The sequence below is a fragment of the Alosa sapidissima genome, chromosome 6 (assembly GCF_018492685.1).
Source record: "Alosa sapidissima isolate fAloSap1 chromosome 6, fAloSap1.pri, whole genome shotgun sequence".
NCBI classification, from domain to species: Eukaryota; Metazoa; Chordata; class Actinopteri; order Clupeiformes; family Clupeidae; genus Alosa; species Alosa sapidissima.
Genome location: NC_055962.1, coordinates 36,558,362 through 36,581,794, shown reverse-complemented (window position 1 = coordinate 36,581,794; position 23,433 = coordinate 36,558,362). Strand labels below are relative to the sequence as shown.

The 23,433-nt window shown below is 46.8% G+C and overlaps 4 protein-coding genes and 1 long non-coding RNA gene across 14 annotated transcripts; all 5 read left to right on the top strand.

Annotated features, from left to right (window-relative positions):
• Positions 1 to 289: 289 nt before the first annotated feature.
• Positions 290 to 8,788, top strand: LOC121712117. The gene is made up of 5 exons (XR_006032516.1): positions 290 to 457; positions 6,725 to 6,943; positions 7,418 to 7,764; positions 7,842 to 7,934; positions 8,755 to 8,788. It is a non-coding gene; the product is annotated as an uncharacterized LOC121712117 (long non-coding RNA).
• Positions 8,789 to 9,093: 305 nt separating this feature from the next.
• On the top strand, positions 9,094 to 11,044 carry LOC121711204. Its single transcript, XM_042094565.1, has 6 exons — positions 9,094 to 9,167; positions 9,274 to 9,404; positions 9,487 to 9,559; positions 9,636 to 9,740; positions 9,845 to 10,234; positions 10,903 to 11,044. Exons 1-6 carry the CDS (start codon positions 9,094 to 9,096, stop codon positions 11,042 to 11,044), a joined length of 915 nt encoding a protein of 304 aa, XP_041950499.1.
• Positions 10,203 to 13,708, top strand: LOC121711203. Its single transcript, XM_042094564.1, has 6 exons — positions 10,203 to 10,234; positions 10,903 to 11,645; positions 11,745 to 11,913; positions 12,821 to 12,971; positions 13,436 to 13,572; positions 13,642 to 13,708. The coding sequence occupies exons 2-6, from the start codon at positions 11,096 to 11,098 to the stop codon at positions 13,706 to 13,708; spliced, it is 1,074 nt and encodes a 357-aa protein (XP_041950498.1). The 5' UTR covers positions 10,203 to 10,234; positions 10,903 to 11,095.
• On the top strand, positions 12,976 to 17,133 carry LOC121712115. Of its 3 annotated transcripts, none has more exons than XM_042096107.1 (10): positions 12,976 to 13,045; positions 13,446 to 13,511; positions 13,642 to 13,772; positions 13,850 to 13,942; positions 14,743 to 15,275; positions 15,359 to 15,489; positions 15,572 to 15,644; positions 15,721 to 15,825; positions 15,912 to 16,279; positions 16,946 to 17,133. In XM_042096107.1, exons 5-9 carry the CDS (start codon positions 14,746 to 14,748, stop codon positions 16,270 to 16,272), a joined length of 1,200 nt encoding a protein of 399 aa, XP_041952041.1. In that variant the 5' UTR covers positions 12,976 to 13,045; positions 13,446 to 13,511; positions 13,642 to 13,772; positions 13,850 to 13,942; positions 14,743 to 14,745; the 3' UTR covers positions 16,273 to 16,279; positions 16,946 to 17,133. The 3 variants fall into 3 exon arrangements, with proteins under 3 accessions (XP_041952041.1, XP_041952039.1, XP_041952040.1); XM_042096105.1 differs by having other exon boundaries at positions 13,436 to 13,501; XM_042096106.1 differs by having other exon boundaries at positions 13,011 to 13,045; positions 13,436 to 13,511.
• A 1-nt stretch (position 17,134) lies between these two features.
• Positions 17,135 to 22,806, top strand: LOC121712116. Of its 8 annotated transcripts, none has more exons than XM_042096114.1 (6): positions 17,135 to 17,688; positions 17,788 to 17,956; positions 18,861 to 19,085; positions 19,531 to 19,586; positions 19,730 to 19,860; positions 20,756 to 20,921. In XM_042096114.1, the coding sequence occupies exons 1-3, from the start codon at positions 17,193 to 17,195 to the stop codon at positions 19,018 to 19,020; spliced, it is 825 nt and encodes a 274-aa protein (XP_041952048.1). In that variant the 5' UTR covers positions 17,135 to 17,192; the 3' UTR covers positions 19,021 to 19,085; positions 19,531 to 19,586; positions 19,730 to 19,860; positions 20,756 to 20,921. The 8 variants fall into 8 exon arrangements, with proteins under 8 accessions (XP_041952048.1, XP_041952046.1, XP_041952043.1 ...); XM_042096112.1 differs by having other exon boundaries at positions 19,531 to 19,596; XM_042096109.1 differs by having other exon boundaries at positions 19,531 to 19,657.
• The last annotated feature ends 627 nt before the right edge of the window (positions 22,807 to 23,433 follow it).

Sequence of the window (23,433 nt, the reverse complement as noted above, 5' to 3'; positions counted from 1 at the left end):
GGAGATCTGGAGCACGCAGCGCCGCTACCTCGACTGCATTCAGGACCCAGAGGGGGTGGAGCTGTACACCCAGACGGGAGAGGTCACCAAGGGTGGTGTGATGCTTCCCGTCTTCAGGTGTGCTCGAGGCTCCACTTCCCTGGAGTCTTTCCACCTGCACCAGTGCCGCTTTTCCCACCACATTAACATGTTTTGTTTTGTTTTTCTTCTCACTAACTCTTTGCTCCGTTCCTCCCCCACGTTTTTACGTTTTCCAGGTGCATCTGCGAGTGATGTCCACTTCCAGGTGTACCTGCTGGAGGGCCTGGTGCGGTGACCGTGGGGGAGCGGCAGTCGAGGGAGGACAACGTGTGGCGTTGCTACAATGCCCAACTGCAGCACAGCTTCAACCAGCTGGCCCAGGAGTTCAAGGGGGTCACGCTGGTTGAATCCTACACACAGCCCAGGAAGTACACAGGTACAGAGAGATCAGCGACAGACAGTGCTGCTGCTGTCTTGTGGCATCTGCTAATGTGTGTGTGTCTTTCTCTCTCTCTCTCTGCAGGGGAAGTCTTATGGGTGGACTCCCAGTCGGGCGCTGTGCTGCAGGATCTGGAGGATCCAGGCGCTCCGGATGGGACAGACGAGGCTGAGGAGGAGCAGGACCGCACTGATGAGGGCTTCCAGGAAGAGGAGGAGGAGCCAGAGGAGATCAGTCTCCTCGCATACCACAGCGCTCTCCTCCAGGAGCCCCAGAGGCCTCGTCATCCCTCGTATTTTTTTTATTTTTTTAAAACAAGGGCGTTATGACATGCATCAGCCGCTGTTTACATGCCGAACATGTCAGCAGCAATGGTCTCCTGACTTCATGGACCTTCCAAAGAGTGGTTATTGGACAGCATCCACCAGCTCTTCCACACTGGACCTCCTCAACTCATTTCACCAGCTGAAAGTTATCTCGCCAGCATTTTCCAGACAAGCTTTTGCAAAGTTGCTGGAACATCATACCATGTGTGGTGGAAGAGAAAGTGTTATATATCATATTGTTGAATATTCCTATTGCTCATTCAAGGGAGATCTGATGTACTGCATTGCACCTTTGACCTGTCCTGCTTGCACCCCTGAAATGCTGGCAGTGTCAGCAGACGGTAATAGAAAATTGTAGATTTTAGCGAAACAGAAGGTCCTTATTTTCTTCTAGTGATTTTATAGAATTATCACCTTATTTATCTATTTTATGGATGAATGTTCTATCCTTTTTCTTCTTTATTCCAGTTCTGAGCACTCTTCATTTTTTTGAAGGGCTCTCTGGTAGCTGAAGACAGCTCAGTTTCGGATTTTGTCAACACCATTCAGAAAGCTGTAAAAAAAGTTTTTGCTTTTTACTGTTTAAGTGTAACTCTCGCCACAATGCATCCTAGGGTGCTTTAGTGAATGTACCCGAGTCAAAGTTTCGTTTAAAGGCATAATTACGTTCGAACCGCCACTTTTGAGCTTGTCCGTCTTGTCCTTTTCGGGTGAAATGGCCTTTTGAATGGGAATCGTAGGGGCACTACTATTTTGATACATGATCGCGTCAAAATCTTAGCTCCACTTTTCATCAGAATGATTAATGAATCAAAACAGAAAGGACGTCTTCCAACTAGTTCCACCACAGCCTTAATTTCACTGCTCCTCAAGCCCAATAAGGACCCAACATTGCCATCCAGCTACCGACCAATTTCTCTCCTCAATGTGGACAATAAGATAATCGCAAAAATGCTAGCACACAGATTAGCAGAGGTCACCCCATCCATTATCCACCCAGACCAAACAGGCTTCATTAAAGGTAGAATTTCATCCACCAACACCCGCAGACTGTTAAATATAATGTATCACTCTACAAATTTTCAAGATAATACCATCATAGCAACTCTGGACGCAGAAAAAGCTTTTGATAGGGTGAACTGGAATTTCCTGTTTTCCACATTAGGGAGGTTTGGCTTCGGGGAGTCGTTCATTAACTGGATTAAACTTCTATATACCTCTCCTTCAGCCACAGTAATCACCAATGGACTAACATCACAAAGTTTCACTCTTCACCGGGGAACTAGACAGGGGTGCCCACTCTCCCCCTCACTATTTACAATCTTCATTGAACCCCTAGCAGCTGCCATCCGTCAGAACCCCCTCATCAAAGGTGTCCAGACTCCATATATGCATCACAAAATCAGCCTTTATGCTGACGACATTCTTCTCTTTCTTCAAGACCCCACAACATCAGTAGAAGAAACCATCAAACTCATTGACACATTCTCTAAAATTTCTGAATACTCAATCAATTGGAATAAATCTGCAGTTCTCCCATTACATCCCAACAGCTGGGATGTGACAGCCAACTCTTCACCTATCCCACTCTGCACTAACTATATCACTTACTTAGGGATAAAAGTCTCCCCCAGGCTGTCAGACTTATTTAGCCTAAATTATTCCCCTCTACTCACTTCAATAGATGATGACCTTCAACGCTGGAAGAACCTCCCATTATCCATCATGGGCAGAATCTCAGTAATCAAAATGACAATACTGCCCAAAATAAACTATCTATTCTCTATGATTCCAGCCCACCACCCTCTGGTTTAAGTCTCTCGATTCATTAATCACTAAATTCTACTGGAAAGATAAGACCCCAAGGATCAAACTCGCCACTCTCCAAAAACCAAAAGCAATGGGAGGACTAGAGGCCCCACACTTCCAGCACTATGCCCTGGCCAACCAGCTCCACTTCATCCACAAATGGCTACACCCCACCCCCTCAGACAACACCTGGTTAGACCTAGAACAAACAATCTGTAAAGAAATTAAAATCTCAGATCTCCCTTTCTGCAGTCAGTCGGTCAAAAAACATCCATCCTTCAAAGCCCCAACAATTTCAGCTACTCTGACAGCCTGGTGGAGATTCTACCACATCACTGATTCACCTATAGCACCATCAATTCGCACCCCGATTTGGAATAACCCAGATTTCACCGTCAATAAAAAAACACTTAACTTTCACACATGGATGGGAAAGGGCATCACTCACCTTCAACACATTCTTCAAGACAATAATCTGGCCTCATTTTCCTGTTTGGTCCAGAAGCACGGCATCGAGAGTAAACACTTCTTACAATACCTGCAAATTAAATCATCTATCCTAGGAAAGTCCAGACAGCTAACCTTGACATTCCCCCACCAATCTCAGAGCTGCTTAATATTCCCTCTCCCAAAAAAATACTCTCCCAAATTTACAAAATTATATCTCGTTCAGAAAAAACAATTGGCCTGCCATATCACAAATGGGAATCAGACTTATCAATTACTCCCGGTGCCGACTTCTGGACCAAAATGTGCAAAAACATCTACCTCATAACAAAGAATAGTAATCTACAGCTAATACAATACAAGGTTCTTCACAGATTCCACTTCACTGCACATAAATTGGCTAAAATGGGGTTTGGCTCGGATCTTTGCACTCACTGCACACAAAATAACCCAGATACATACATTCATGCGGTTTGGCATTGCACTCCAATCAACCACTTCTGAGTGAGTGTCACAAAATCTCTCTCTTCCATCTTTGGCTGTCACATCCCAGCATCCCCTTCCTTATGCATACTTGGTGATACATCCACAGTCAATTTAAGCAACTCCTGCAATAAAACACTGCTGGTAGCACTGACTATCGCCAAGAAAACAATCCTCATGAACTGGAAATCTAAGAAAAAAGCTCACATCACTCATTGCAAAAACTTGTTAACAGACTATATATCATTAGAAAACCTATCAACTACAAACTTAATCAATACTCAAGATACAACCTCTCCTTGGTACCCCTTTATCACCTACTTACAGTCCTGACCCTCTTTGCCTGAGTTCCATCTCCACACGATCATAACACACTTCATCAACAGATACACATATCATCGAACACTAGGCAGGGGAGGGTAGCTGGAACTATTATTGTTATTATTATTATTATTAGTAGTAGTAGTATTATTATTAGTAGTAGTAATATAAATAGCATCCCCTTCTTTCCCTCCCCCTTTTATTTACATTCTCTGATAACTTTACTAATTTCACTCTTTCTCTCTGCCTCTCCCATCGTTATTCTGCCGGGGCCCCATTGGATGGCTTGGGAGACTCGGTCCTGGCGGGTCGCTGTGTGGTTTTGGCATTGGTTGGGTCCTGTGGGTTATCTATTGGCCCTGGGCCCCCGGTGTGCACCCTCCTCATACGCTCATGCACACGCCTTGTCCTGGAAGCACACAGCACGCTTTACTCTCTTTTAATCGCACTACATGTTAGGTGACATACATAAACAAAAACTACAAAACAGGCTAGGGTAAGAGTGGAGTGCAGGTAGATGCCTCATCAGGTGTCTATCTGCATGCCTCACTTATTTTAATGCACACATTGTTGAGGCATACATCTTACACAGGGTAAGTGTGGTGTGCATGGGGAAATCCTGACAGATATTCACCATGCATGCCCACTTCTTTTAATGCTACACTCTAGATAGACCCCTCAACCTAGCCATTCACATACTGTACATATTTAGGTGGCACGCAGGTCCTCCCCTGTCAGCTCGTCGCAGTATAACTGCAGGGGCTGGGTGGAACTGTGGCCATTAATGGGTGCCCAGGTTGGCAATCAGTCAGGCAATCAACCAGGCAATCAGTTATTCCTATTATTATACTTATCATTAATAGAATAATTACAACTCCTCTCCTCTGAAACCCTCCCTCTCTATGTTCCAGCTTCTCTCCTCTTGGCCCAACAGCAAGCCAGCCTTATACATATGCGCGCACACACACACACACATACATCCTCACATACTCACTACCCCTCACCCCCCATCCCCACCCCCATCCCAACACCACCTCATTCACACTCTTAGAGCTACCATCCGCACCCCCCCCCCATCCCCCCTTCTTTTCATTCCGGTCATCAATTTCATCCCTGATAATCATATCTGTAATCATCCTGGACGCAAATCATCCTTAGCCTTTCTGTTATTAATGTTATGTTGTGTTATGTTTGTGGAAGCCAAGTCAATGTGATGTCTTGTTAAGTTACAGTATGTGTTTATGTAATGTACGTCTGTTTGTCGTATGTAGTATTCATGTGCATGTCGTAGTGTTGCATTTTCTGTAATGTCAATGATGTTTGCAAATAAAAAAATAAAAAAAAAGTTTAAAAAAAATGTCAGGTGAAAGGGAACATTGGGTAGATGATGTCAGGCAGTGGCCAAAACTTACCAATGAAGGTAATTTATTGACAACATAATGTATTAAGACGTGTATTAATTAATGACAACAATAAGCTGAATGCTATCATTAGTAGCTGTGTTGCTAATATGTTCACAAGCTTCAGAAGTTGCAAATAACTATTAGCCACGACCACTTGTAGCAGTAAAATACATGTTCTTACAGGTATTCAGGATTATTTTATTAATCGTATGTATTTCATCCACTTTTAACGCACATCTTGGTCCTCCACTCCACAAGGAACTCTGTGTAATCCGTAAGCCTGTAAACATGGACACTCAATGTGCAACAAAGGTTTGTGAATTTCACAAACGGTTTAATTCTAGGTCTGTATCCTACTGTTGTTAAAACAGCCAACCACACAACACGCTTTTCCCGGCATCACTGGATATGCAAGCATTCCAAGCAATGCATGTTGGGCTTGATTTTGACAGAATGGAACTTTTTCTTTGGGCAAAAGTTTGTGATACACAACCCAAATGAATTGCTTTCAAGGCACCCATAGCCCATTAATTGAAGGGGATGACGTCCAAATGTTTATCCCGAGACGAACGCTCACACCTGTGCACTTGACAGAGGTGCATGACGATGTTTATTCTACAGGCTATTTTAATGTCATATTTTGGGTGTTGTATGTGGTGCACTTTGGCAGAAGAGACGTTCTCCTTACACGGTCTTTAAAGATCAAAATATTCAGAATGCCGTGACGTGAGTCGCTACAATTGGCCTTCCTTTTCATTCTCAAAGTAGGTTAAAATTGCATGTTCATCAGCACGATTTTCAAAATCTCTCGGGGGAGAAATCCCTGAACAAAAAAGAACTCTAACTTCTGGGCTCTAGCCCCGAATGTTTTAAATAGCTAGCGACGCCCCTGCTCATATTCGCTGAGCTGTGGACTTGTTGTCATGATTACACTGTGTTCTAAATTTTATGCAAATTGGATTTAAGTGTTAAACATTTATTTTTTTTTGTTTTTCAGTTAAACTCATGGATGGATCTCAGGGCTCTTTGGATCATTGAAATCAATCTCAGACACCTGTGATAATTAGTTTGTCAGGTGAGCTCAATAAAAAAAAAACTACTTAAGAAGGATGTTCCACATTATTAAGCATGCCACAGGTTTCAAGCAGTATGGGAAAGAAAAAGGATCTCTCTGCTGCTGAAAAGCGTGAAATTGTGCACTACCTTGGACAAGGTATGACATGGATATTTCTCGAAAACATACATGATGATCGTACTGTGAAGAAATTTGTCACTGATTCAGAGCAGACGGGTTCATTGGGAGGTTTGTTCAATAAAATTTGAATTATTATATAACGGTTGATGACTTGAAAATTATACTGACTGTCATTTGCATCAACTTTTTCGGAAAATCTGAGCAAAAATGTATGTGTACATAATAATTTGGAATGCAGTGTAATAATGTATTGTTTTCTGTTTTTTTTTTTTATTATAAGGCACAACCAAAGGAGCAAGGCGATGATAAGGGACACCATCGCCATGTGCCGCGTACACAGCCACGAGGGCAAGACGCTCGCCGGGGTCCGCATCAACCGCTGGGGTGCCGTCATGAGGGACTACAAACAGATCCAGGACAACGTGGTCAACTGACCTGCCCTCATGGCGAGCACCCGGATCCAGCTGTTTGATGTTAATCAGCGGACCCTGTCGATGTGGTAAGTCAATATACTTTGGCTCACAGCACTGATGTTGATAATGTTATGATTTATACCTTTGTCGGAATAATGCATAATATTAAAATCTGAAGACGTAGTTATCTTCGTAAGACCCTTGGGTAGCTGTGATGTAAATGCTGTAGTGAAATCCCAAGTGTAAATCTGTGTATTTTGTGTTTGTGGCAGTATGTTATGTTATGTTAACGTTAATGGGTGTTTGTGGCAGTATGTTATGTTATGTTAACGTTAATGGGTGTTTGTGGCAGTATGTTATGTTATGTTAACGTTAATGGGTGGGGGGGGAGGGCAATAGGTCACTGTCCAGCTATTGTGAAACCTAATGGTCTGATATCCTGACATTATTATATTAAGTGTTATCCCAACACCCCAGGTGAGGCTAACAGGTAATGTGTATTAACAGTGCAATTAGTCAGTGCAGTGTATTACAATGTTTTGTTTCTTTTTGTCTTTCAGAAAATGTCAGGTGATCAGGTGGTGCCCTCTGGCTCCCAGTCTATGGAAGAGCTGGGCAACACGGTGGTGGGGTTTGGTGCATATTCACACCACACCTTTAGGTCCCTGTACAACGTGCAGGACGAAGAGAGTCGAATGTAAGTAGTAGTGTGTGTGTGTGTGTGTTTGTTGATTTAATGTGTGTTTGTGTGTTTTTCCCCCTTTGCTCTTTTACAGCTATCTGGATTGGGTACGACAGCTGACGGTGGTAGCTGAGTCCAGGATAGGCCGTCTGAGGAGCTAGGTGCCTCCTCCTCGGATCCACCACCTGACGCTGTAGTGCCTGAGTGCTGAGGTCAACTCTCCCCGTAAGTATACATGTTGATGTGAATACACTTGTAATGCATGTGTACTACACCGTGCTAACGCTGACATGTGTTGTCAGGCACGTACAGGGGCGCCCCACCAGCCGTGGCCTTCGTCTACTAAATTCTGCTCCGACTGAATTTCGTTAAAGTTCACAGATGCACTCCCTAAGGTCATTCATTAATTTCATTCATTCAGCAGGAGTCACGAGAGCAAGGAAAGAAATTCACTGCACCTAAGTTATTTCTTTTTTCGTCTTCATAACAGCAATTACAATCAGTATTAAAACAGGTTAATATTCTGCAAAGTTTAAACAAACTTTATATTGCATGTCATTACCATTTAAATGACTTTAATGTGCTGTAATGTACTTTAATGTACCTGTCAAATCAAAGAAAAAAAAGCAAAATATGCATAAAACTAAGATCTGAAAAGGTGGTTTTCTTTGTAAGACCCTTGGGTAGCTGTGATATAAATGGTGTAACGAAATTCAAAGCTTAAATACACACATTTTATGTTTAAAGTGTAACCGCAAACGTTTCCAATAGGAATGAATGGAAAACACAGACTCTTAACGAGACGTGTACAGTTCGGAATAAACCATAAAACTACAATGGGACGACGTTTTTAACTTTCTTAGACCCTTGGGTAGCTGTTATATAAATGCTGTAACGAAATTCGAAGTGTAAACCTGTGTATTTTGTGATTAAAATGCAACCGCTATTTTCCTTTGGCAGTATGTTAAGTTAACGTTAATGGGTGGAGGGCAGGGCAATAGGTCACTGTCCAGCTACTGTAAAACCTAATGGTCTGATATCCTAATATTATCATTGACATTGAAAGTATTATCCCAACACCCCTAATGGGCTGATATCCTGACATTAACATTGATATTAACAGGGTTATCCCAACACCCCAGGGGAGGCAAACAGGTAATGTGTATTAACAGTACAATTAGTCAGTGAAGTGTTTTGTTTCTTCTTATCTTTCAGACAATGTCTTTCCACCCAATGTTCCGCTTTGAGCCCTCGTCCTCTGAGCTCACCCTTCGGCTCTCTGCAGCCCCTGAAATATTTCTCAAGCAGGGCTCTGCCAGTGGCGGGCAGGTGAAGAGGGCCGATGTGGTTCGAGCCGAGGCGAGGGCAAGAGCCTGGGCGAAATACGGGGACCTCAGTGAGCAAGCGGTGCTGGCCGAAAGTGAGCTCCAGATCGGCCAGTACCGCGGCCAAACCTTCCAGTGGCTGCTGAGTAACAATGTGGGGTACGGCGTCAAAATCTTGGCGTCCCACCAGAAGGAGAGAGAGGGAGGGGACACCACAACTACGCCCCAGATGCTGAACAAGGACGCCCTTGCCTCCTACGCCGGGCTGTACCCACCCATAGTGACGCCCGTCGCCAGGCGTAGGTTGCGAGGGCTCCCTGTCTGCCGCGCGGGACCAAGAGAGTCGAACGTAAGTAGTGTGTGTGTTTTTGCTGATTTTGTGTGTTTTCCCCCCTTTGCTCGGTTACAGCTATGTGGCATGGATACGCAAGCAGAAGGTGGGAGCTCGGTCCAGGATGGAGGCCCTGAAAATGTATGTGCCAGCTCGGGACAAGGAGCCCAAGACCGCACCTGAGCCAGCACATGTCCTCCCACCACCAGGTAACAGCACCGTCTACAACACAGCCTGTGAGGTGCTTTTCACAACACACCAGTGCTTCATCATGTTATTCTTTGCCTCCAGGCGCCTCCTCCTCGGACCCGAGCGACACTGAACTACTTGCTGCCGCCGCCATCGAGGTCGACTCTCCCTCTCCGTAAGTATACATTTTATTGTAAATACACTTGTAATGCATGTGTAATGCAAGTACTAATGCTGATATGTGTTGTCAGGCATGTACAGGGACGCCCCACCAGCTGTGGTCCCCTCTTCCTCTCTCTCAGCAGCCACTGGAAGGACCAGGAGTGGCTCTTCAGCAGACTGCCTCCGGCAAAGAGGTACGTATGATGTGAGTGTGTATGATGTGTGTGTATATGTGTTTGTCTGCTGCACATTCAGCTCATTAACTGTGTGTTTCTGCTGTCTGCTGTGTGTGTTTCAGCTGCTTCCCCTCAGCTGGAGGCAGACGCTTCCTGAAGAGCAGCAGGAGTGGGTGGGCTGAAGCTGTGGTGGTATCCGCCAGGCGCCCGGCCCCTCTACACGCAGCCCCCGCCACAGCCCACGCCTTCTTCCAGCACCCATTCTTTCTGTGGATGCCCTACAGGATGTGGGCATACCACCTCACGTGCTTTGCCTGTGGGCGCAAACTGATGGGCGCTGGACTATACAGGACCGTCCGGAGGGTCCTGGACAGGAGTGGGAGGTACCGTATGGGTACAGATTACCTTCAGTGCCCCTCCTGTCACAAGAAGGTCACAGGCTGTTCGCAGGACATCTTGGAGCAGCTGGACATTGAGCACCGCGAACAATTTCCAGCTGTTCTGACGTACAAGTATGTCAGTTTAAGTCATTCAACATTCACTCAACATGCATTTTTTTCTGTTGATTGTTCTCTGTACTTAAAGAAGCCCTATGCAAGTCTGGTTATTCCTTTGCTGTTTCTGGGTTTTCGCCTGATTTTGGCTCGCATTTTTCACTACACAGCTCCCCCTGCAGCTTCGGTAGCAAGTGACTGCTACGCTAAACCCCTACTAGCTAGCGAGCTAGCCATCAAGAAACCACGCTAAACACATACAGGGCTCACAATAAAACGGTCGAGCAAACACATTGTTCAAGAGACTATCAAACCACATTACAAAAACGAAGTTCACCCAAGGGTAGGCTACTTACAATTTCAGCAGCAACAAAGCCAAGTCGGAGTCCGTTTTGCAGTCTTCTTAGAAACTACAATCTTACTACATTTTCGAGGCCTTCCGCCGAGTCACATCCGGATTTCTTTGGTCCGGGACCAGAAAGTTGCATATTCGTTTTTTTTCCGCAGAGAAGCACTAGGGGGAGACGAAGCACCCACCAAACGACCCAAAAAGTGTTGTAGAACCATCAGAACGACTCTCAACCTGCATAATTAAGGTCATTTTTGCTAAAATTGTTGCATAGGGCCTCTTTAACTATATTTGTCTGTATTCTCTGTACACTCTCTGTGTTCTGTTTCCATCACAGGTTGTCCTGCGACAGAGCGGTGAGTGGGCTGCTAAAGGAGCGCACCTTGGGCAACGGTGTGGCTCGCCTCCCTGGTGGAGCAGCACACCAGGAAGTGGATGGCGCGGTCGATGCAATATCTTTCCGTGCTCCGCAAAGCTGAGGGCACGGAAAGATATTGCATCCGGAGCGGTACCGCAAAGGCCCCAAGGTCATGTACGCTGACCGGGACTACTGTGTCACCGTGGGAACGTCAGCAGTGCACAAGATGTACCACGAGTGGCACGAGCTGGTGGTCAGGCTTGACGTGTGGCACCTCATGCGACGCTTCGCGAGGGGTGTCACCACAGACAGCCACCAGCTCAATGGCCTCTTCATGGCGAGGATTTCCTTCGCCATTTTCGAGTGGGACGACGAGGACGTCGCCCACCTGAGAGAGGCCAAGCAGTCTGTGGAGGGAAAGGACGCCCACATCAAACTGTCAGCCAAGGAGCTCGCTCGCCATTGTCGCCGCCATGCGGGACACCTTCTGGAAGCTGACGGACACCACGGGCGTCCCATTGATCGACTGCTCCACTGCATGGAGGAGATCTGGAGCATACAGCGCCGCTACCTCGACTGCATCCACGACCCAGAGGGGGTGGAGCTGTACACCCAGACGGGAGAGGTCACCAAGGGTGGTGTGATGCTTCCCGTCTTCAGGTGTGCTCGAGGCTCCACTTCCCTGGAGTCTTTCCACCTGCACAAGTGCCGCTTCATACCAGGTAAATCTTTTTTTTCCCACCACATTAACATGTTTTTTTTTGTTTTTCTTCTCACTAAGTCTTTGCTCTTTTCCTCCCCCACGTTTTTACGTTTTCCAGGTGCATCTGTGAGTGATGTCCACTTCCAGGTGTACCTGCTGGAGGGCCTGGTGTGGTGGAACGAGGACCGTGGCAGAGCGGCAGTCGAGGGAGGACTACGAGCAGTGCTGCGTTGCTACAGTGCCCAACTGCAGCACCGCTTCAACCAACACCCTACAATTAAGTGGTGGTATGAGCATTCATTCAATGAAACTAATCGATAACGTTGGTATCAAAGCTCCGCTTCAACCTGTTGGAAGGCTATTTATTTATTTAACGAAACTTAATAGAACAACGTTGTTTTTTGGAACTTCCTTAGAAACAGAGCAGAGACTGTATAATACACTGTATAGCATTGAGTATTGTATAGTCAAATTTCAATATAACGTGGCCAAGAGCTATTGTAGCCTTCTTTCTGGGTACATGTAGATGAGCCCTATGACCCAAAAGTCTGCCATGACCGGGCCTCAGGTCAAAGAAGTTTGAGAAAGGCTGGTCTATATAACCTGCATCAGAATGAGGTTTGCAATGGTGCGCCTGAAGGCACGGGTTGAAGACCCAGTCAGTTACGTCACGATATGCACATTTGTGTAAATTCATTCCTAGGTTATCACCATGACCAAAATTGAACTTTTTTTTTTACTTTGAATCTTGAAAAAAAAAAAATATTCACCTACCTACCGACCCATTTAAAAAAATTTTTGGCTGTTACTGCAAACAAAAATATTTTTAAGGATGGCCTTAAGCATGCCACAGGTTTCAAGCAGTATGGGAAAGAAAAAGGATCTCTCTGCTGCTGAAAAGCGTGAAATTGTGCACTACCTTGGACAAGGTATGAAAACATTGGATATTTCTCGAAAACATACATGATGATCGTACTGTGAAAAAAATTGTCACTGATTCAGAGCAGACGGGTTCATTGGGAGGTTTGTTCAATAAAATTTGAATTATTATATAACGGTTGATGACTTGAACATTATACTGACTGTCATTTGCATCAACTTTTTTGGAAAATCTGAGCAAAAATGTATGTGTGCATAATAATTTGGAATGCAGTGTAATAATGTATTGTTTTCTGTTTTTTTTCTTCTTATAAGGCACAACCAGAGGAGCAAGGCGATGATAAGGGACACCATCGCCATCGCAGTCTGCCGCGCACACAGCCACGAGGGCAAGACGCTCGCCGGGGTCCGCATCAACCGCTGGGGTACCGTCATGAGGGACTACAAACAGATCCAGGACAACGTGGTCAACTGACCTGCCCTCATGGCGAGCACCCGGATCCAGCTGTTTGATGTTAATCAGCGGACCCTGTCGATGTGGTAAGTCAATATACTTTGGCTCACAGCACTGATGTTGATAATGTTATGATTTATACCTTTGTCGGAATAATGCATAATATTAAAATCTGAAGACGTAGTTATCTTCGTAAGACCCTTGGGTAGCTGTGATGTAACTGCTGTAGTGAAATCCCAAGTGTAAATCTGTGTATTTTGTGTTTGTGGCAGTATGTTATGTTAACGTTAATGGGGGGGGGGGAGGGCAATAGGTCACTGTCCAGCTATTGTGAAACCTAATGGTCTGATATCCTGACATTATTATATTAACAGTGTTATCCCAACACCCCAGGTGAGGCTAACAGATAATGTGTATTAACAGTGCAATTAGTCAGTGCAGTGTATTACAATGTTTTGTTTCTTTTTGTCTTTCAGAAAATGTCAGGTGATCAGGTGGTGCCCTCTGGCTCCCAGTCTATGGAAGAGCTGGGCAACACGGTGGTGGGGTTTGGTGCATATTCACACCACACCTTTAGGTCCCTGTACAATGTGCAGGACGAAGAGAGTCGAATGTAAGTAGTAGTGTGTGTGTGTTTGTTGATTTAATGTGTGTGTGTTTTTCCCCCTTTGCTCTTTTACAGCTATCTGGATTGGGTACGACAGCTGACGGTGGTAGCTGAGTCCAGGATAGGCCGTCTGAGGAGCTAGGTGCCTCCTCCTCGGATCCACCACCTGACGCTGTAGTGCCTGAGCGCTGAGGTCAACTCTCCCCGTAAGTATACATGTTGATGTGAATACACTTGTAATGCATGTGTACTACACCGTGCTAACGCTGACATGTGTTGTCAGGCACGTACAGGGGCACCCCACCAGCCGTGGCCTTCGTCTACTAAATTCTGCTCCGACTGAATTTCGTTAAAGTTCACAGATGCACTCCCTAAGGTCATTCATTAATTTCATTCATTCAGCAGGAGTCACGAGAGCAAGGAAAGAAATTCACTGCACCTAAGTTATTTCTTTTTTCGTCTTCATAACAGCAATTACAATCAGTATTAAAACAGCTTAATATTCTGCAAAGTTTAAACAAACTTTATATTGCATGTCATTACCATTTAAATGTCTTTAATGTACCTGTCAAATCAAAGAAAAAAAAGCAAAATATGCATAAAACTAAGATATGAAAACGTGGTTGTCTTTGTAAGACCCTTGGGTAGCTGTGATATAAATGGTGTAACGAAATTCAAAGCTTAAATACACACATTTTATGTTTAAAGTGTAACCGCAAACGTTTCCAATAGGAATGAATGGAAAACACAGACTCTTAACGAGACGTGTACAGTTCGGAAAAAACCATAAAACTACAATGGGACGACGTTTTTAACTTTCTTAGACCCTTGGGTAGCTGTTATATAAATGCTGTAACGAAATTCGAAGTGTAAACCTGTGTATTTTGTGATTAAAACGCAACCGCTATTTTCCTTTGGCAGTATGTTAAGTTAACGTTAATGGGTGGAGGGCAGGGCAATAGGTCACTGTCCAGCTACTGTAAAACCTAATGGTCTGATATCCTAATATTATCATTGACATTGAAAGTATTATCCCAACACCCCTAATGGGCTGATATCCTGACATTAACATTGATATTAAAAGTGTTATCCCAACACCCCAGGGGAGGCAAACAGGTAATGTGTATTAACAGTACAATTAGTCAGTGAAGTGTTTTGTTTCTTCTTATCTTTCAGACAATGTCTTTCCACCCAGCGTTCCGCTTTGAGCCCTCATCCTCTGAGCTCACCCTTCGGCCCTCTGCAGCCGCTGAAATATTTCTCAAGCAGGGCTCTGCCAGTGGCGGGCAGGTGAAGAGGGCCGATGTGGTTCGAGCCGAGGCGAGGGCAAGAGCCTGGAGCAAACACGGGGACCTCAGTGAACAAGCGGTGCTGGCCGAAAGTGAGCTCCAGATCGGCCAGTACCGCGGCCAAACCTTCCAGTGGCTGCTGAGTAACAATGTGGGGTACGCCGTCAAAATCTTGGCGTCCCACCAGAAGGAGAGAGAGGGAGGGGACACCACAACTACGCCCCAGATGCTGAACAAGGACGCCCTTGCCTCCTACGCCGGGCTGTACCCACCCATGGTGACGCCCGTCGCCAGGCGTAGGTTGTGCGAGGGCTCCCTGTCTGCAGGGGCGGGGCTGGGCGACATGCTGGTGGGGTTTGGTGCGCACAGCCAACGCACCTACAAGTCCCTGTATGACACGCGGGACCAAGAGAGTCGAACGTAAGTAGTGTGTGTGTGTTGAATTTGATTGTGTGTGTGTTTTTGCTGATTTTGTGTGTTTTCCCCCCTTTGCTCGGTTACAGCTACGTGGCATGGATTCGGAAGCAGAAGGTGGGAGCTCGGTCCAGGATGGAGGCCCTGAAAATGTATGTGCCGGCTCGGGACAAGGAGCCCAAGACCGCACCTGAGCCAGCACATGTCCTCCCACCACCAGGTAACAGCACCGTCTACAAAACAGCCTGTGAGGTGCTTTTCACAACACACCAGTGCTTCATCATGTTATTCTTTGCCTCCAGGCGCCTCCTCCTCGGACCCGAGCGACACTGAACTACTTGCTGCCGCCGCCGTCGAGGTCGACTCTCCCTCTCCGTAAGTATACATTTTATTGTAAATACACTTGTAATGCATGTGTAATGCAAGTACTAATGCTGATATGTGTTGTCAGGCATGTACAGGGACGCCCCACCAGCCGTGGTCCCCTCTTCCTCTCTCTCAACAGCCACTGGAAGGACCAGGAGTGGCTCTTCAGCAGACTGCCTCCGGCAAAGAGGTGTGTATGATGTGTGTGTATATGTGTGTTTGTCTGCTGCACATTCAGCTCATTAACTGCGTGTTTCTGCTGTCTGTGTGTTTCAGCTGCTTCCCCTCAGCTGGAGGCAGACGCTTCCTGAAGAGCAGCAGGAGTGGGTGGGCTGAAGCTGTGGTGGTATCCGCCAGGCGCCCGGCCCCTCTACACGCAGCCCCCGCCTTCTTCCAGCGCCCAGTCTTTCTGTGGATGCCCTACAGGATGTGGGCATACCACCTCACGTGCCCTGCCTGTGGGCGCAGGACTATACAGGACCGTCCGGAGGGTCCTGGACAGGAGTGGGTGGTACCATATGGGTACAGATTATCTTCAGTGCCCCTCCTGTCACAAGAAGGTCGCAGGCTGGTCGCAGGACATCTTGGAGCAGCTGGACATCGATGGCGCACCGCGAACAATTTCCAGCTGTTCTGACGTACAAGTATGTCACTTTAAGTCATTCAACATTCACTCAACATGCATTTTTTTCTGTTGATTGTTCTCTGTACTTAAAGAAGCCCTATGCAAGTCTGGTTATTCCGTCGCTGTTTCTGGGTTTTCGCCTGATTTTGGCTCGCATTTTTCACTACACAGCTCCCCCTGCAGCTTCGGTAGCAAGTGACTGCTACGCTAAACCCCCACTAGCTAGCGAGCTAGCCATCAAGAAACCACGCTAAACACATACAGGGCTCACAATAAAACGGTCGAGCAAACACATTGTTCAAGAGACTATCAAACCACATTACAAAAACGAAGTTCACCCAAGGGTAGGCTACTTACAATTTCAGCAGCAACAAAGCCAAGTCGGAGTCCGTTTTGCAGTCTTCTTAGAAACTACAATCTTACTACATTTTCGAGGCCTTCCGCCGAGTCACATCCGGATTTCTTTGGTCCGGGACCAGAAAGTTGCATATTCGTTTTTTTTCCGCAGAGAAGCACTAGGGGGAGACGAAGCACCCACCAAACGACCCAAAAAGTGTTGTAGAACCATCAGAACGACTCTCAACCTGCATAATTAAGGTCATTTTTGCTAAAATTGTTGCATAGGGCCTCTTTAACTATATTTGTCTGTATTCTCTGTACACTCTGTGTTCTGTTTCCATCACAGGTTGTCCTGCGACAGAGCGGTGAGTGGGCTGCTAAAGGAGCGCACCTTGGGCAACGGTGTGGCTCGCCTCCCTGGTGGAGCAGCACACCAGGAAGTGGATGGCGCGGTCGATGCAATATCTTTCCGTGCTCCGCAAAGCTGAGGGCACGGAAAGATATTGCATCCGGAGCGGTACCGCAAAGGCCCCAAGGTCAAGTACGCTGACCGGGACTACTGTGTCACCGTGGGAACGTCAGCAGTGCACAAGATGTACCACGAGTGGCACGAGCTGGTGGTCAGGCTTGACGTGTGGCACCTCATGCGACGCTTCGCGAGGGGTGTCACCACAGACCGCCACCAGCTCTATGGCCTCTTCATGGTGAGGATTTCCTTCGCCATTTTCGAGTGGGACGACGAGGACGTCGCCCGCCTGAGAGAGGCCAAGCAGTCTGTGGAGGGAAAGGACGCCCACATCAAACTGTCAGCCAAGGAGCTCGCTCGCCATTGTCGCCGCCATGCGGGACACCTTCTGGAAGCTGACGGACACCACGGGCGTCCCATTGATCGACTGCTCCACTGCATGGAGGAGATCTGGAGCATACAGCGCCGCTACCTCGACTGCATCCACGACCCAGAGGGGGTGGAGCTGTACACCCAGACGGGAGAGGTCACCAAGGGTGGTGTGATGCTTCCCGTCTTCAGGTGTGCTCGAGGCTCCACTTCCCTGGAGTCTTTCCACCTGCACAAGTGCCGCTTCATACCAGGTAAATCTTTTTTTTCCCACCACATTAACATGTTTTTTTTTGTTTTTCTTCTCACTAAGTCTTTGCTCTTTTCCTCCCCCACGTTTTTACGTTTTCCAGGTGCATCTGTGAGTGATGTCCACTTCCAGGTGTACCTGCTGGAGGGCCTGGTGTGGTGGAACGAGGACCGTGGCAGAGCGGCAGTCGAGGGAGGACTACGAGCAGTGCTGCGTTGCTACAGTGCCCAACTGCAGCACCGCTTCAACCAACACCCTACAATTAAGTGGTGGTATGAGCATTCATTCAATGAAACTAATCGATAACGTTGGTATCAAAGCTCCGCTTCAACCTGTTGGAAGGCTATTTATTTATTTAACGAAACTTAATAGAACGACGTTGTTTTTTGGAACTTCCTTAGAAACAGAGCAGAGACTGTATAATACACTGTATAGCATTGAGTATTGTATAGTCAAATTTCAATATAACGTGGCCAAGAGCTATTGTAGCCTTCTTTCTGGGTACATGTAGATGAGCCCTATGACCCAAAAGTCTGCCATGACCGGGCCTCAGGTCAAAGAAGTTTGAGAAAGGCTGGTCTATATAACCTGCATCAGAATGAGGTTTGCAATGGTTCGCCTGAAGGCACGGGTTGAAGACCCAGTCAGTTACGTCACGATATGCACATTTGTGTAAATTCATTCCTAGGTTATCACCATGACCAAAATTGAACTTTTTTTTTTACTTTGAATCTTGAAAAAAAAAAAAATATTGACCTACCTACCGACCCATTTTAAAAAATGTTTGGCTGTTACTGCAAACAAAAATATTTTTAAGGATGGCCTTAAGCATGCCACAGGTTTCAAGCAGTATGGGAAAGAAAAAGGATCTCTCTGCTGCTGAAAAGCGTGAAATTGTGCACTACCTTGGACAAGGTATGAAAACATTGGATATTTCTCGAAAACATACATGATGATCGTACTGTGAAAATTGTCACTGATTCAGAGCAGACGGGTTCATTGGGAGGTTTGTTCAATAAAATTTGAATTATTATATAACGGTTGATGACTTGAACATTATACTGACTGTCATTTGCATCAACTTTTTCGGAAAATCTGAGCAAAAATGTATGTGTGCATAATAATTTGGAATGCAGTGTAATAATGTATTGTTTTCTGTTTTTTTTTTCTTATAAGGCACAACCAGAGGAGCAAGGCGATGATAAGGGACACCATCGCCATCGCAGTCTGCCGCGCACACAGCCACGAGGGCAAGACGCTCGCCGGGGTCCGCATCAACCGCTGGGGTGCCGTCATGAGGGACTACAAACAGATCCAGGACAACGTGGTCAACTGACCTGCCCTCATGGCGAGCACCCGGATCCAGCTGTTTGATGTTAATCAGCGGACCCTGTCGATGTGGTAAGTCAATATACTTTGGCTCACAGCACTGATGTTGATAATGTTATGATTTATACCTTTGTCGGAATAATGCATAATATTAAAATCTGAAGACGTAGTTATCTTCGTAAGACCCTTGGGTAGCTGTGATGTAAATGCTGTAGCGAAATCCCAAGTGTAAATCTGTGTATTTTGTGTTTGTGGCAGTATGTTATGTTAAGTTAACGTTAATGGGTGTTTGTGGCAGTATGTTATGTTATGTTAACGTTACTGGGTGGGGGGGAGGGCAATAGGTCACTGTCCAGCTATTGTGAAACCTAATGGTCTGATATCCTGACATTATTATATTAACAGTGTTATCCCAACACCCCAGGTGAGGCTAACAGATAATGTGTATTAACAGTGCAATTAGTCAGTGCAGTGTATTACAATGTTTTGTTTCTTTTTGTCTTTCAGAAAATGTCAGGTGATCAGGTGGTGCCCTCTGGCTCCCAGTCTATGGAAGAGCTGGGCAACACGGTGGTGGGGTTTGGTGCATATTCACACCACACCTTTAGGTCCCTGTACAACGTGCAGGACGAAGAGAGTCGAATGTAAGTAGTAGTGTGTGTGTGTTTGTTGATTTAATGTGTGTTTGTGTGTTTTCCCCCTTTGCTCTTTTACAGCTATCTGGATTGGGTACGGCAGCTGACGGTGATGGCTGAGTCCAGGATAGGCCGTCTGAGGAGCTAGGTGCCTCCTCCTCGGATCCACCACCTGACGCTGTAGTGCCTGAGTGCTGAGGTCAACTCTCCCCGTAAGTATACATGTTGATGTGAATACACTTGTAATGCATGTGTACTACACCGTGCTAACGCTGACATGTGTCGTCAGGCACGTACAGGGGCACCCCACCAGCCGTGGCCTTCGTCTACTAAATTCTGCTCCGACTGAATTTCGTTCACGGACGTTCAGGGGTGGGCGAACTTTTTGGCTCAAGGGCCACATTGGGTTTTAAAAATTGTGCCTATGTTATGTCTTAACAGCAATTACAATCAGTATTAAAACAGCTTAATATTCTGCAAAGTTTAAACAAACTTTATATTGCGATTAGCAATTAGGTATGTCATTACCATTTAAATGACTTTAATGTGCTGTAATGTACTTTAATGTACCTGTCAAATCAAAGAAAAAAAAGCAAAATATCCATAAAACTAAGATCTGAAAAGGTGGTTGTCTTTGTAAGACCCTTGGGTAGCTGTGATATAAATGGTATAACGAAATTCAAAGCTTAAATACACACATTTTATGTTTAAAGTGTAACCGCAAACGTTTCCAATAGGAATGAATGGAAAACAAAGCCTCGTAACGAGACATGTACAGTTCGGAATAAACCATAAAACTACAATGGGACGACGTTTTTAACTTTCTTAGACCCTTGGGTAGCTGTTATATAAATGCTGTAAACCTGTGTATTTTGTGATTAAAACGCAACCGCTATGTTCCTTTGGCAGTATGTTAAGTTAACGTTAATGGGTGGGGGGCAGGGCAATAGGTCACTGTCCAGCTACTGTAAAACCTAATGGGCTGATATCCTGACATTAACATTGATATTAACAGGGTTATCCCAACACCCCAGGGGAGGCAAACAGGTAATGTGTATTAACAGTACAATTAGTCAGTGAAGTGTTTTGTTTCTTCTTATCTTTCAGACAATGTCTTTCCACCCCGTATTCCGCTTTGAGCCCTCGTCCTCTGAGCTCACCCTTCGGCCCTCTGCAGCCGCTGAAATTTTTGTCAAGCAGGGCTCTGCCAGTGGCGGGCAGGTGAAGAGGGCCGATGTGGTTCGAGCCGAGGCGAGGGCAAGAGCCTGGAGCAAACACGGGGACCTCAGCGAACAAGCGGTGCTGGCCGAAAGTGAGCTCCAGATCGGCCAGTACCGCGGCCAAACCTTCCAGTGGCTGCTGAGTAACAATGTGGGGTACGCCGTCAAAATCTTGGCGTCCCACCAGAAGGAGAGAGAGGGAGGGGACACCACAACTACGCCCCAGATGCTGAACAAGGACGCCCTTGCCTCCTACGCCGGGCTGTACCCACCCATAGTGACGCCCGTCGCCAGGCGTAGGTTGCGAGGGCTCCCTGTCTGCCGCGCGGGACCAAGAGAGTCGAACGTAAGTAGTGTGTGTGTTTTTGCTGATTTTGTGTGTTTTCCCCCCTTTGCTCTGTTAGAGCTACGTGGCATGGATACGCAAGCAGAAGGTGGGAGCTCGGTCCAGGATGGAGGCCCTGAAAAACAAGCGGTGCTGGCCGAAAGTGAGCTCCAGATCGGCCAGTACCGCGGCCAAACCTTCCAGTGGCTGCTGAGTAACAACGTGGGGTTCGCTGAAGATCTTGGCGTCCCACCAGAAGGAGAGAGAGGGAGGGGACACCACAACTACGCCCCAGATGCTGAACAAGGACGCCCTTGCCTCCTACGCCCGGCTGTATGACGCGCGGGACCAAGAGAGTCAAACGTAAGTAGTGTGTGTGTTGATTTTGATTGTGTGTGTGTGTTTTTGCTGATTTTTCTGTGCCCATCGCAGGTTGCGAGGGCTCCCCGTCTGCCGCGCGGGACCAAGAGAGTCGAACGTAAGTAGTGTGTGTGTTTTTGCTGATTTTGTGTGTTTTTCCCCCTCTGTTACAGCTACGTGATACGAGTTAAGGCCGGCGACAGACGAGAGCGCCGACGAACTCGGCAGCAGCGAGGACTGTAGCAGTGTGGGAGCCGCGCGGGCAGCAGTGCAAGTTGGGGAGGGCCCGGAGCGGCTGCCCATACCGGGGGAATACGCGCGTGAGTTGGCGGCTCACCTCTGGCCCTCGCCCAGGCTGCTGGTCTGCCCGAGACGGGGCCCTGTTGCTGCTGGAGAGATAGAGGCGGCGAGGTGGAGCGGAAGCCTGGGCGGACGCGCCTGGTTTGTGCCGGGTTGGGACCCGGAGCGGCAGTCGAGAGGGGACTACGAGCAGCGCTGCGTTGCTACAGTGCCCAACTGCAGAGGTGCCGTCATGAGGGACTACAAACAGATCCAGGACAACGTGGTCAACTGACCTGCCCTCATGGCGAGCACCCGGATCCAGCTGTTTGTTAATCAGCAGATCCTGTCGATGTGGTAAGTCAATATACTTTGGCTCACAGCACTGATGTTGATAATGATTTTTATGTCGTGATTAATAATGTATTTTTTTCTGTCTTTTTTTTATTTCTTGTAAGGCACAACCAGAGGAGCAAGGCGATGATGTGGGACACCATTACCATTGCAGTCCCAGGGCCCAGCGCTCCCCAGACTGCAGCGGAGCGCCTGCCTGCCCCAACAGCCAGACCACCCCCCTCCAGCACCGCCTGCCCGCAGACGCCTCTGGTCTGGCCCCTGAGCTGTACGTCATCGCCGCCCTCCAAAGTGCCACATCCTCCTCCTCCGCAATGGACACCATCTCGTCCACCAGTGGCACGCCGGCTCCCTCGACCAGCACCGCTGCAGCCACCGTTCCACCCATCGCTGGAGCCATCCCCCGCTCTACTGCCTGGAGACACAAGAATGGCTCCTCCTCAAGCCCTTCAAAAAGGTCTCCCGATTCCAATGCAGGAATGTAGGCACTGTGGCCAGCCTAAGACCAGGGAGTACGGCCACAGCCGCTACAAACGGGAGACCTTTTGCGCCCGGGCCGACAGGGCAACAGTGGCTCCAAGAACTAAAGCGGCGAGAGCGCGAGGGGCCACTCCCACCACCCTGACACTGTATATAGTCTGTTATATAGTTATTATTATTTTAATAAATCATTTTATTGTTCTTAAACCAAACTTCTCCTCTTTATATTTTATGGCTTTAAGTCAGTTACAACATAACTTTACTGCTACTGCAGCCACACACTTCACACTTACACACTTGGCCTCTTGTCTCTCGCGATGGCCGTCCAGGCCTTTTGTCCATCATGATGGCCCATCAAGCTAAAACAATAAGGCAGAGTAGCCACACGCCAGACGGTCTCCCAGAGGTGTGTCCAGCTCCCTTCACTGACAAAGTACAAATACAGGTGCAACATTTCTTTTAACCACACTGAGACAATATGAAGGCAACGCAGAAGACCAAGAACTGTGAGCCTGAGCCAGAGGGTGTGGAGCTGGAGCCAGAGGGTGTGTATCAATCTCGTTAAATTGTTTTAATCTGTGTGTACCAGTGTGTGCATCCATTTAATTTTACCTAGACTAAAAGAGTAATTTATTACCTGTGAACACGAGGGGCCACTCTCACCACCCTGAGTGGACACTGTATATATATTTTTTTTTTTATATAGTTATTATTTTAATTCATTTTATTGTTCATAAATTATGAGACACTCCCACCACCCTGACTGG

Excerpts from the sequence above, each read along its gene's own strand:
- LOC121711204 (XM_042094565.1), top strand. The coding sequence starts at position 9,094 with ATGCTGAACAAGGACGCCCTTGCCTCCTACGCCGGGCTGTACCCACCC. Across the intron at positions 9,168-9,273 it reads ACGCCCGTCGCCAGGCGTAG|CTATGTGGCATGGATACGCA; the intron begins GTTGCGAGGGCT and ends GCTCGGTTACAG. Across the intron at positions 9,405-9,486 it reads ACATGTCCTCCCACCACCAG|GCGCCTCCTCCTCGGACCCG; the intron begins GTAACAGCACCG and ends CTTTGCCTCCAG.
- LOC121711203 (XM_042094564.1), top strand. The coding sequence starts at position 11,096 with ATGTACGCTGACCGGGACTACTGTGTCACCGTGGGAACGTCAGCAGTG. Across the intron at positions 12,972-13,435 it reads AACAGATCCAGGACAACGTG|AAAATGTCAGGTGATCAGGT; the intron begins GTCAACTGACCT and ends TTTGTCTTTCAG. Across the intron at positions 13,573-13,641 it reads CAGGACGAAGAGAGTCGAAT|CTATCTGGATTGGGTACGAC; the intron begins GTAAGTAGTAGT and ends GCTCTTTTACAG.
- LOC121712115 (XM_042096107.1), top strand. The coding sequence starts at position 14,746 with ATGTCTTTCCACCCAGCGTTCCGCTTTGAGCCCTCATCCTCTGAGCTC. Across the intron at positions 15,276-15,358 it reads CGGGACCAAGAGAGTCGAAC|CTACGTGGCATGGATTCGGA; the intron begins GTAAGTAGTGTG and ends GCTCGGTTACAG. Across the intron at positions 15,826-15,911 it reads AGACTGCCTCCGGCAAAGAG|CTGCTTCCCCTCAGCTGGAG; the intron begins GTGTGTATGATG and ends TGTGTGTTTCAG.
- LOC121712116 (XM_042096116.1), top strand. The coding sequence starts at position 17,193 with ATGTACCACGAGTGGCACGAGCTGGTGGTCAGGCTTGACGTGTGGCAC. Across the intron at positions 17,689-17,787 it reads CAAGTGCCGCTTCATACCAG|GTGCATCTGTGAGTGATGTC; the intron begins GTAAATCTTTTT and ends TACGTTTTCCAG. Across the intron at positions 17,957-18,860 it reads CACCCTACAATTAAGTGGTG|GCACAACCAGAGGAGCAAGG; the intron begins GTATGAGCATTC and ends TTTTCTTATAAG.